Raw genomic sequence first — 12,818 nt, 5'->3', positions numbered from 1 at the left:
GGTATACCTATACCTCGTTAAGGTCGCCTGTTTTAAATTAATCGATAGTCTAATAGTTATGGTATAACAAATACCTCGCATACATTGTAAATTCTAATAAGTTTTATTGTAATAAAATCATTTTTGGCACATGCTTTTATCGCCGACAGTGCCTTTCTTTCAACAGGCATCTACTGGTCTCCGATACGTTTCTAAAAACCCCTTACTCGATGGGGATACGACATTTCATTACAGAGTTCCTATGACCAACTTTCTGCTCCATCACCAGATACCATAATATTGCATTGTCACGTGATCTACATATTATGTGTTCAAAATTTCAACTCAATCGGAAACCGGGAAGTGGGTCAAATTTAACTTCTACGTTTTGACGCACACTATAAACATACTAACAAGGCAAGTTGAATAAAAGCTTGTAAAACAGCATACGCCTATATGACAAATAGGTTTTACAAAACCAAGAAAAGCTTTCTGACTTCGAGAATATAATTAGGTACATGTATAATGTATCCACTAGACAGCCTAAGTAACTACATAAGATTAATCGCTTAAGCTGGATGTCGACGAAGAATCTCCGCGAAGGTGGCCAAACACAGTCACCTGAAATACGTTGGAATATATTTATCATAAATACATTTATCATAAATAAACGGGGACACCTTACACATCAACCTAGCCCCAAACTAAGCAAAACTTGTACTATTGGGCTAGAATAATATATTATACATAGGTACTTTACTTATATAGATAAATACATACTTAATTATATACATAGAAGTCATCCATGACTCAGGAAAAATATCTGTGTTCATCACACAAATAGTTGCCCCCACCGGGATTAGAACTCAGCCTGCCTTAATTAGTAGGCAGGGTAACTATCTACCAACTAACGCCAGTCCGGCTGTCGAGTCGTCATGGCTGACTGCGGCATATTCAGTTTAGTTGTGAGAAATCGAATTTTATATAAGGTACCTACAGAAAAGTCAGAAAATAAGCAATTTTAGGTAATAAGTATTCACTTTAACTATTACTTACTTAGCCTAGAAGATGACTCTGGAAACTAAACGTGCCTTTGTTGACTAATTTCTGATAATTTCACTAATTTCTGATAATTTCAAGAGCTTTTTGGTTTGAAAACTTTTAGACCAGACATAAGGCAGTAGTTTAAAGTAACTTTGAAAGAAAAAAAAAATACGACCATGAAGGGTTCTCATTCATAGCACGTAAAATTGAATCATGGTGCTGAAAGTCTAGAAATATATTGCCAGATTTAGCCAAGAGCAGTTATTATGAATAACGGCTAGAAACTTAGAACATTAAAGTAGCACATAACTTAAAAGACTTTACAACGAAAAGATTTGAAAGTTCGAATTGATATTTGAGACTGTCAGAAAGGAAGGAAATCACTCTATGTACAGTCAAGTGCAAAAATACGTATCGATTTTATCCGCTCAAAAATATGTACCTTAAATGTGTACCTTATTCCGCCGACATAAAGTGCTATGGGACATATTTTTGATAAGTTGTACGCACCCATATTTTTACACTTGACACTCCTTCTGTTAAAGGCACTGGTCCCACCAAAAGCAAGTACCTAAGCTATGAGGTATAGAAACGAACATAATTTTTAAGAAAAAAAAACCGCCGCCTTTGGAGTTCTGGTGAAAGCTACTTGCGAATGTTGGATTATGTAGAAATAGAAATGTGTAGGTAGTTTTTAAAACTGCTTTTAATGCTTTAATTATTTGATGACAACACAAATGAATATACGTATAAAGTTAAGGTTTGAGGAGTTTCCTTAATTCCTCATAAATCCGATTATATTATAAGAAATCGAAGCTTGACAAACTTTGACTTGAAAACTCAAATTGAAAACTTAACAAACATAACTAAATAAATGTCACTGTTCTGAACTTAAATGAATGCTTTTCTTACAAAAATACCAAAGTCACTATGAGCACAGTATAAGGATAAATCAGTAGTTAATCTCCGGCAGCGGCGACGCGGTCGTTACTACTGCGCAAGGTCACGCAGGGTTGTACCTGTGCTACTGTCCTACTCGTAGTAACTGTGTATGGCGCTATGCTAGTACCAACGCTCTTTCTACCTTTTTATCCAATAAAGATTCTTGGATACTTGTTTGTTTCTTAAATAATGACGAAATCGTATTTACATAAAATGTTTGAATAGATGTTTGCACAATATTTAAGTAGGTACCAAACTTTCGATCTAGATAGACCGCAGCATCTACCTAAATGTCGTTACAGATAAATAAATCCTTATTGATTTTAATGTGTCATTCTAGCTTTAAATCTCACTTTTACGCCATTTACGTAAGCAATAATGTACCTAACACTGCAAAAATATAACAACCACTTACTTTTCTGGGTGTCTAGGAATTCTAAAGAACATTCTGACATTGCCGCATTTTGAGAACTGTTCTCCATACACCCATAAACACTACAGTAACGAAAATATGTTTTCGGTGCTGACGTCATTTTCTCCCGAACTCAACACGTCAACACAGCGCGCAAACGCGGCCCCGACTGTCCAGCCCAATACTTACCAGTTTCGCATCTATTCGGTGCATATGGAGAGTAGTTTTCGACACACCGCGCGGAGTGAAGTTTGTTAGAAGAGTTATTACTGCTTTATACTGTGCTATGAGTGTGCCGTTCAGATTTGAGGAATTCGGTTCTGACCATCATCAGGAGTTCCACTGCACCAAATATCACTGTTCTGGACGTAAGTGCATGCTGTTCTTATAAAAATACCAAAGTCACTATAAGCGTGCCGTTCAGATTTGAGGAGTTCCGTTCTGACCATCATCAGCAGTTCCACTGCACCAAATGTCACTGTTCCGTACGTAAATGCATGCTGTTCCTTTAAAAACACAAAAATCGCCATATGTATGCCTTTCAGATTTGAGGAGTTCCCTCGATTTCTCCAGGATCCCATCATCAGAACTGGGTTCTGAGAAAATGGGACTAATCTGTATGCATATACATTCAATCAAAAAAGAAATTTCAAAATCGGTCCAGTAACGACGGAGATATCGAGGAACAAACATAAAAAAAAAATACAGACGAATAGAGAACCACCTTCTTTTGAGAGATTTGAGGCGGCGGTTAAAAAGATAGTCGCTCCCGTGTAAATAAAATAAACGCGATGATAGCGCGAGCGAGCTCTCTTTTTTAACCCCCGACGCCCAAACGACGGGGTGTTATAAGTTTGACGTGTCCGTCTGTCTGTCTGTCTGTCTGTCTGTCTGTCTGTCTGTCTGTCTGTCTGTCTGTCTGTGTGTGTGTCTATCTGTGGCATCGTAGCTCCCTAACGGATGAACCGATTTAGATTTAGTTTTTGTCTGAAAGCTGAGTTAGTCGGGAGTGTTAACAAAAGTAAGAGTACGTAGGTAGAGTGATTCTCTCCCTTTCTGGCAGTCTCTTTTATTTACACGGTAGCGACTATGTTTTGTTCCATCACCGATGGCTCATCGCTTTTTGATGGGACCAGTGCCAAATGGAGTAGTACATCTACTGGTACATGTATGCAAACGATGAAAGTTGACGTTGATGAAAAGATGCCGTTGCAAAAATGGTCACTTACTGACAACCTCTCGTCGACCGCACCGTGCATCTCGGTTCTAGAACAAGTCATGCTCGGCATGTAGGGCATGCCTCTCGTCACAGATTTGTCTGGCTCCTTATTGGGTGAGGACCATTCCTCGTAAAGGTCATTTCTGGGCCCGAGGGGCCTCATGGGATTGGTGCGGCAGTTGTCCATGATCCACTTCTGCTCGCGGTTGCAGGGTTTTCTGAAAGAGCAAAAGGAACTTATACCGATTCCAGATAATATGTGTCCCCGCTAAGTCGAACTAAAAAGCCACACGGCCGTACTTCCTTTCTTGAAGATATTTTTTGAGTTTGAGAGATTAGCTCAATTAATACGGTCTGCCAAATGCCGGACGGCTTGTGGGCTAAGTTAACTATCCTCTAGACAACGATAGTGGAATAACTTGAACTTCTTTTTGATAGGCAGGTTCTAACCTAGATTGACAGAAAAAAAGAGAAGAAAAACAGAGGGCTTATTGCCCAGCAGTGGGACTAAGAAATAAGACCATTGAGTATTAGGTTACAGACATTTAATTAATTTGCTGATAATATGACCCGTATGGCATGGCCAGTTTATTTTCCAACGAAAACGCCAATTTCAAAAGCTTACCTGTGCAACAAGATTTGCATGAATCTATCAAAAAACAATTCCGCGAATCAAATAATGAACCCTCTTATGGTATAATACGTATCGGAAGCAGTCGTTTATATTTACTGAAATAATTCAACAGTATCTAACTCGCGCGTAATAACTCACAATTACTACAAAATACTTAATTAGGGCAAAACGGGCGCAAAATTCCGAGCGGCATAATTTTATCACGTTAGTAACTTCCTGGCCCAGAGCTTCACTTTTCCCCCGAGACCGTAGATAAGGGACGATGTTTACATTAATTACCGAAGAATCGGTTTAGATGGGCCAGTTTATATATGATCTCCGGTTGGGCATGAAGCTACATATGAACGGTCGACATGTAATGTGACAGCACATAAGTTACACCTGTGTTGCCAGCGTCTTAGACTAAAACGGAATGCTGTTTTAGGTACTATCCGGCTTTCAAGATATTTGGTAAGGCACTCGAACTTCTAAGGCTCCTAATTTTACCTAACAATTTACCAGTGCCCTTCGTCATTGCCAGGTTGCCCGGATCCCGAGGTCTATAGCGCCCAAGCTGGGCTATAACCAAGATTGTTTACTATAGGTTACAATGTGAACTTCTTCATAATGATAAGAAGTTGATGCTGTATTAGGTACCTATGTAATCCGTATGCTGCTGGAATCACTTCCCGGTGGTTCACACCGGGCAGTATCCAAAGTATGAGCCACCTCTGACAAAAAAGTGGTAATTTAACTGGTTCCATATAACCGAATGAAGATAGGGTACGCAATAGGAATAATTGCTGAGATACACCGGATACGCGACCTTCACCCGACTCTGTTTTGACAGATCTGTCCCGTGATACTTTATCTATGTGTCTGTCTATGTCTATGTAGGCGCTTAAAATATAATTATATGATGATGAAAACGAAGATAAAGGAAACATTTTAGTCTTCAGGGTGGCTTAATCGTTTTTCAAATTCGACATTAACATTCGAAATTCGAACAACTACGGGGCACCTCTGGTTGATAATAGACTAGGACCAGGATAACTAAGTGGCGATATGGCGTACACGAAGGGATACCTATGTAACGCTCAGCAGTGGGCGATTAACGGCTGAAATGATGATGGTGATCATTGTTCATCATAATACTATTAGAACAAACCTGATAATCCTACTAAAATCATCCGCCGCGAACACAATTTTGCTCTTCGGATCGTAGAAACCGTCTCCCGTGTCATAACATTCTGGTGGGATCTTGCGAGTCGGCTGCTCAGCCGTGAGGTATGAGCGGCCTGCTGGCTCCAGCCCTTCGTCTATCTCTATTGTGAACCTGTAAAAAAAACGAATATAAGCACAAACAATAAATGAAACTTCATACAAAACTGAAACTTGATAGCGATTCATGGACGAATTGTGGTGTCTTATCTAGTGCAGTAACTACGCTATTACTTTAGTCTGTCATGTTGTAAAAAATAAGGCATTTAAATAAATTAGATACAACTGTCAGTGCCTGAGGGTTAGTTATTAAAAAAATGATTCTGCCTAGCTTAGAAAGAGCTTTGATAAAGAGAGACATAATTAATATACCTGATATGCTAGTAGCTGAACACTTTAGGCACTTCATAATAAAGTGTACAGTATAATAAAGAGTACTATCGTACAGTATGGCCACTCCCGTCCCCGCCGAAAGTGCCACCCACCCCTCTCGGCTACCTCACAGTTACCGCCTGTCAAACACGCGACCAGTCGATCTGTCATATCTCACTCATACAAGCTTGGTACGCGCCGTTCACCTACACGAGCTTAGAATGTGTGCTAGGCACGCGTCTCTTTCATATATTTGATCGCCAGTGCCCGAGGTGTAATTTAGGTATTACGAATATTTCGTTTTGAATATGGGTGTTTACTTGTTGGAGAGCGCTGTTGCAAAAAGCTACATGTACGCATTCGATATCAAATAGCGAAGTTAGTATCAAAATCTGGTAGTTCGCCAACTCGCAACTCTCCACAAAAATGGGTACCTACGTAGCCTTCATTACATCCATGGTAGCCTTATCGAATTTGCTTACTACCCATATTTTTCCATTACCAACAAGTGGGCTTTTTTTAAAGGAACGTAATCTTACATAGTTATTTAACAGTTTACTTAACCATGCCCATAATTTAATTAATGATTAAAAAATTTGACTTTTATAAACTTTCTTACAAAAATTTATTGCCAGCAATGTACAGCACACACACTTGTCAAGTGAGGGCAATGCCAGCTCATAAGTATGAGCGATATCAGTAATGACAATTAAGAAGTGCACGCGTTACATTGAATGTTGGGATTTCGGAAAAAAAATCAGTTTATTTAAATAACTATGATTTGCTGATATGCGCAAACTATTGCTAATTGACTGTATTATTATTGGTTTTAATAAATTCCCGGGTGGTTGTAACACACTGTACAAATGGAAAAGTGCCACACTGCACAACAGGCACACACTGTTTGTTTGTCCGTCTTTCACGGTAAAACGGAGCGACGAATTGACGTTTTTTAAGAGGAGATAGTTGAAGGGACCGAAAGTACATCCCCACCTCCCTATAATGGGGGGTGGACGTTTGTATGGAGATTTCCGTAATTTTCGAATGTAAAGCAAGCAAAACCTCTGTTTTGCTCTTACCCTCTGGTAATGGCTAGTAGGTACAGTTATAATTTACATAATATATCTTCACTACTTTTAAAAAAACTTGTATCTTCGTCTGTCAATGAAAAGAAAATTGTAGTAAGTATGTATGGAATGCATATAGACTTACTGCTTTTTAACTTTGAGGAACAGCGTGAGATACGAGATTTTTTAAAAGTAGTGACGATATTTCGATATGAGATAAGGAAGAATACGATTAAGCTGCCAAAATGAAAGTATTATTTGAGTTTTGTTGACATGTTTATTCATTTCGTGGACATAAACTTCGTATCTTTGCAATTACAGTGTCAATGAAGTTATAAACGTAACGGTTACTCGTACTGAATTAACAAACATTGGGGTTGGAATGAAAAAAAATATCAGCCCCCACTTTACATGTATGGGGGGTACCCTAATAAAACGAATATCTGATAAAAAGACGGACGGACGGACGGACGGACGGACGGACAGACAGTCTCTTCTGAGTTGTCTCTTCTGATTGGTATCTTTATTAAAACAAAAATTGCTTACCAACATTTGGGTCTGCAGTTTAGGGGTCCCGTAAAGGTTATAACTAAATTGTGCATTTATGAAAGGATATCGAGAAAATTACGGAATCGTATTATTCCCTACCTTATTTACAGTCCTCCACATCGATTTGGATGACGGCGACCTCGGCAATCACGGGATTTTCCGTTCTTATGTGGCTGACCAGGCCAAACTTGCTCTTAAACACTCTTTTAGATAAGTACTACTCGGAATGCCTGTATTGACTTCCAATCATAGAACTAATTTAATTGTACTGGGCCATCTTCCACATCTTTCTTCTTTCACATTTGTGGAGAACTAGTAAATTAATACCTTAATTTGATATTATTTTTATTTTAATAAGATCAGGGGCCTATTGCAAAACAATTTACAACTTGTATTACAAGTAAATGCTTGCTTGTAAATGCTTGGTCACCTGATACGACACGACGAATTTATTAAAAACATACTAGAAGGAAGAATTGAGGCAAGAAGGCAAAGGGGGTGACCAAGGAGAGCGTATATGACCCAAATAAAGGAAAAAATCAAAGTTGTGTCGTATCAGGAAGTCAAACTCAAAAGGAAGGCAGAAGACCGGCACTCATGGAAGTTGCTCCACCGACAAGAGTCCAACTCTTAAATGATTGATGATGATGATTACAAAGAACTCTCTTTCTTATAAAAGGAATTGGATGGGGACTACCGCTTGTAATATGCGTTGGTACCTTAGGATGTCAGGGTACCAGGATATGATGACACTGATATTAACAGTAGCGCCTGTGCTGGGGTTAACTGAATAATTTCATAGAAATTTGACGTTTAAAATAAAATTTCCATTGAAGGGGCTATCAAAATCGCTGTCAACTCAACAACAGCTTGTTATTATTCAAACACAAAAAAATATTTCTTTAATTATTTCATCATATTTTTCAGACTAAAGGAACCACAAATTCGGACAACTTAAGTTCGTCCCAAGCAATAATTTAGCACAAAACGAGCAAAGAAAATGTTCAATGTTTTGCGGCTTAATTCATACCCGTCCATTTGCGAACAGAATGGCGCGTAATTTTCGGTCCAAGTTTCCACAAAGCGCGGGCATAATAAAGATGGATCACTTGTTTTAGGCGTATGAATGTAATGGCTATAAAAACGAACAAAAGATAATTAAAAGAGACACGGCGATTTTGATAGCTCACCGCTGGGCGAGTCATAAACATCGCCGTGTTATATTTGGAACTTTTTTGTCCTTGTTATATCGTTAGGTTTGTCAACATGATTCGAACTTTTGTCCTTGTTATATCGTTAGGTTTGTCATCATGATTCGAGAAGTCGCGGATAATGAATGTAATTGTTGGATACAGTAAGTAACCATTTTCAGTGACTAGCTTATAGGTAAGGGTTGAGGCTCTACTTCTAGTGTCCATTTTATTAGAATTACTCTTTATCATGTCTCATAAATTGGTGCTGGATTTGGCCAGTATGTCAAGCTCGTTACAGCTCATCTATACAAATTATTTCGAATAAGGTACGTTACTAACGTTTTTGGACAAAAGTTTAACTAGGTGCTCAGTAAGTAAATAATACAATGTTTTCAGTCGGGATAACTCCTCAACATAGCCAGAAAAATGTCTATTTAATAGTTTCTAATACTTAGGTAATATAAATGCAAAAAGAACGAAAATAAAAATTGCCAATACCTAAGCTGGTTATTATAAAACATCTGCGTTTATTTGAATTATTCTCGTTTCGCAGCGTTCTCTGTGACTAACTAAGTAACATCAGGCGTTTTGTTACGCCTAATGGCCGGCCGGGCCCTAGACAATAGGAGGGAAATGCTCATTTTTGAAACTACGATTTATTAAACGCTGGAAAACTAAGATGATGGATTTTAACTAGCTTGTGCTTGCAACCTCGTTTACGGACCAGTGGAGGGCCATCCTAAAAGAGACGGAATACCCACGCGCTGGTTCAGCACTACCAAGGAGGTCACACGCGTTGAGCTTCAGTCCAGGGATCCTTTAGTGGAGAGCACTGCAACGTACAGCAACTTATGGTGGTCACGACCCTCAGTCATGAGGTTTCGACGAAGAAGAAGAAATTTAGATTTATCATCAGCAATAAAAACAAAAACATTCAACATCCTTTTCTGGGACTCGAAGAGTGATACATACACGGATGTACTCCTGTATTCCCACAAGTTGTAAGCAGAGCACATGCAACTGCTCATGTTTCAATCCCATTCTTAGCAATTAAGGGCTTGAATGATAACGAAAACGTAACATCGCAGAACCCATATCTCACAATCATTTTCTACAACACCCACGGGAAGAAACGGAATGGCGAAATTCTTAACTGAATCTGAATATTAATTTTGGAAAGCCACAGAATGAAACAGCATCAAAATGCATACTGATGTGTGAAACCGCGTGTAATGTATAATTACTCACAGCACGAGAAGTCAAATGCAGCGGTCCCTAGAGCCCTAACTCCAAACCAGAACGTGTAGACCCAGATGAATCTCATTACCAATGAGATTCAATTTCCAGAATGTTCCGCGCGAATGCGGCACTTGGCACTTTTGGGAATCGCGTTGTAATCACATTATTTGGTAGCGAGAATACTCAGGAGTTTTGAAAAATATACCTGCCCAATGATACGCTTTTAAGAACAGCCTACCTATCCAAGGTTATAGGACACCTATGTCCGAACTTAGTGGAGATGTCCAACCACTCTTCGAGTTTGCTCGTAGAGTATGACTAAAATGTGATTTTCAGTAATGTATACATTTTGTCTGACATCATGACGGTCAGTTAGCCTCAGTATATATACTTCAGCTCATCTGGTAACATCAATGACCTCACTACCAACTCACTGCGCGCCTACTTAATATTTTGTAAGACATAAATCCTTTAAAACCGCAAAGGTTTTCTAGCGTATACATTGAGTATAACAATATTTTGTGCTTATCGATTTACCTTCTGTTCGGCATCTAGTAAGGCCAGTCACTCTCAGCATACTCCAGCCCATCTAGAAACATCTGTGACCTGTCCATCAGTTCGCTGCACACTCATTAGAGCTCTTGTGGTCCCAGAGTTTATGCGCTGACAATTTTTTTTTTTATAGTTTTACCTCCTATCTGGCATCATACAGTACGGCCAGTCAGCCTCAGCATACTCCAATCCATCCGGGAACACCAGTGTCCTTTCCACCAGTTCGCCGCGTTCCCATCTGCCGTATATCACGGCTCCGCATGGGTAGCGGAGTTCGCCACGGCCGTGGAACGTACCGTCGTCGAATTCACCTTCGTAGATGACTCCTGAAAAATAAAATGTTTGAATTTCTGGCTTTTTATCACTTAGCGGTGGCATATTAGGGTTTATATATTGAAACCGTTTCTGCCAAAATGTGATGTCAACTAATAGCGCAATTACTAATTTTGATTTTCATTGTTAAGATTGATCTGCGGGCCGATTTTTGAGTCTCACGCGTTCGAATTCAGAAAATTGTCACTAAAATAATAAGCAAGTCACCGTATTCAATCGGTATTTTAGTGACAAAATCCCGTATGCGAGATTCTAAAATCGCCCTCCTGCTGTCAATCTTTCTCGCACATTTGATGTAGCGACTATAGTTAAGTAAAAATGAGCGACTCGGCTTTTGATCAGGGCTTTATTTTGTTTGTCTTCGAGCTCCAGCTAGCAGCTTCGAGTCCCAGGTCTGACATCTCTGATGATGAATACAAAAATTGCCCGCTTGGGGCCCATTTCTCGAAGCTACAAGTTACAATTTAATAAAAGTGGTAGTCAATATCTAATATGAGAAGTTGGAAAGAGACTTCCGCTTTTAACTTGTAAGTTTCCGTTTTGAAATGTGCCCCTGGTCAAACTTTATTCAAAAACTCGCAATTATTATTTGGTTGGCATAGTACTCGTAACCCAAATGCACTTATAAATTGTAACAAGCAATTTCTTGGATTTGATAGGTAATTTTATAAATCGTAATCGAAATTGGGTAAACTCTTGTGACTACGAAAACATCACAAAACAAGCATTTCGTGGTAAAATATAAATATTCATTCATCACCTTATCAACGGTGAGAACTAGGCGTCCTATTCCACGACACTTTCGTTATAATGAGTAGGGAAACATTACATTTTCACACTTACAACTTTATGGCATAAGTGAAAAGTAACTACATAATAATTTCTACCGTAAACTGTGATAATAAGGTTCTAGTTTAAAGTAGAGGTGATGGTTACTATGGTTTTTTTTTGAGTAGTAGTGTAAGGTGGTAACGGCCGTGAGACCGGAGATGACCAATATTGGTCACCGCAGAGACAATGTTGCAGACCTTTATAATGCTTGAACTGCATTTGTTATTATAAATTGGACCGAATACTGAGTAGTTATACGGAGAATGTCAAGTTCAAGATTGTTATACTCTTAGAGTGAACCACCATGTTCATTGTCCATGGGCCAATGTGCCCCCTATAATTATGGGTCACTATGGTCACTGTCATACATTATTATCATTTTTATGCGTACCTAAATCTACGTCTTTCTTGCCTCGAAATATCTAAAGCTTATTTATGTGTCTATTGTCTGCAGAAGAAACCTTATACACTTTTACAAAGTTAGGAAAACCCGCGTCTTCCTGTGGAAATTATCTGCAAAATTGCATATTTCTCAGAGTATTTTTAACCTCGTAAGGCCCAATGTACATTACAATGTACATTGCAATCTAATTTGAAGCTTTCAAAACCAAATTAAAGTAGATTTTATTAGTAGTAGTAGTAATACACTTTATTGTACAAAAATAAGAACACATAATAACAGGAAAGAAAAAGAACACACACATCATTTGTACAAAGGCGAACTTATCCCATTAAGGTATTTCCTCCAGTTAACCTTAGAGCAGTTAAAGGAGAATTGGAGAAGGTAGACTTTCCTAAGCTAAGCCTATAACTAACCTACAAACTATAGCAATATAGACGTTATATCATATAAATAAATACGTTATACATATAATACAGTTTTATGACTACCCTACATACATACACAATTACACATACACAAACCTACCTAACCGCAAACATCTTTTAGATTAAGATGCGTCCGAAAGCCATAACTTTTTTAAATTCGCTTTTACATTTCCTTTGTTACATTGATTTTTGAACAAGGTTTTTACTTATGGAACAAGGTTCAAAATCAAAATGGGAAAACTAACTAATGGGGGGCCTTGCGAGGTTAAGTATGAGGTCCGTGAAGAAGTAGCCCAAGCTGTCACTGATAATGTATATTATTAATGTTAATGGTAGTCGTTGGAACAAATTTGACGCCATAAGTTTTTTTTAGATAAGCCCCTTAAAATTAGAGCAGCCAAAGTCGGCCACTACGTCCACACAT

The 12,818-nt window shown here is 38.6% G+C and overlaps 1 protein-coding gene across 1 annotated transcript in view; it reads right to left on the bottom strand.

The window, feature by feature from the left end:
- Nucleotides 1–315: 315 nt before the first annotated feature.
- The window catches only part of LOC125229493 (MORN repeat-containing protein 5-like), a 29,469-nt gene continuing 16,966 nt past the window's right edge, over nt 316–12,818 (bottom strand). Inside the window, exons 6-9 of the mRNA XM_048134341.1 lie at nt 10,542–10,728; nt 5,378–5,545; nt 3,607–3,814; nt 316–600 (exon numbers count right to left, since the gene is read on the bottom strand). Coding sequence (XP_047990298.1) covers nt 541–600; nt 3,607–3,814; nt 5,378–5,545; nt 10,542–10,728 — 623 coding nt within the window. The 3' untranslated portion in view covers nt 316–540. The remainder of the gene's footprint in view (nt 601–3,606; nt 3,815–5,377; nt 5,546–10,541; nt 10,729–12,818) is intronic.

This window comes from Leguminivora glycinivorella, chromosome 9 (genome assembly GCF_023078275.1).
Source record: "Leguminivora glycinivorella isolate SPB_JAAS2020 chromosome 9, LegGlyc_1.1, whole genome shotgun sequence".
In the NCBI taxonomy this organism is placed as follows: domain Eukaryota; kingdom Metazoa; phylum Arthropoda; class Insecta; order Lepidoptera; family Tortricidae; genus Leguminivora; species Leguminivora glycinivorella.
Note: the sequence above shows the minus strand (reverse complement) of the source record. Positions and strands in the feature narration are given on the sequence as shown.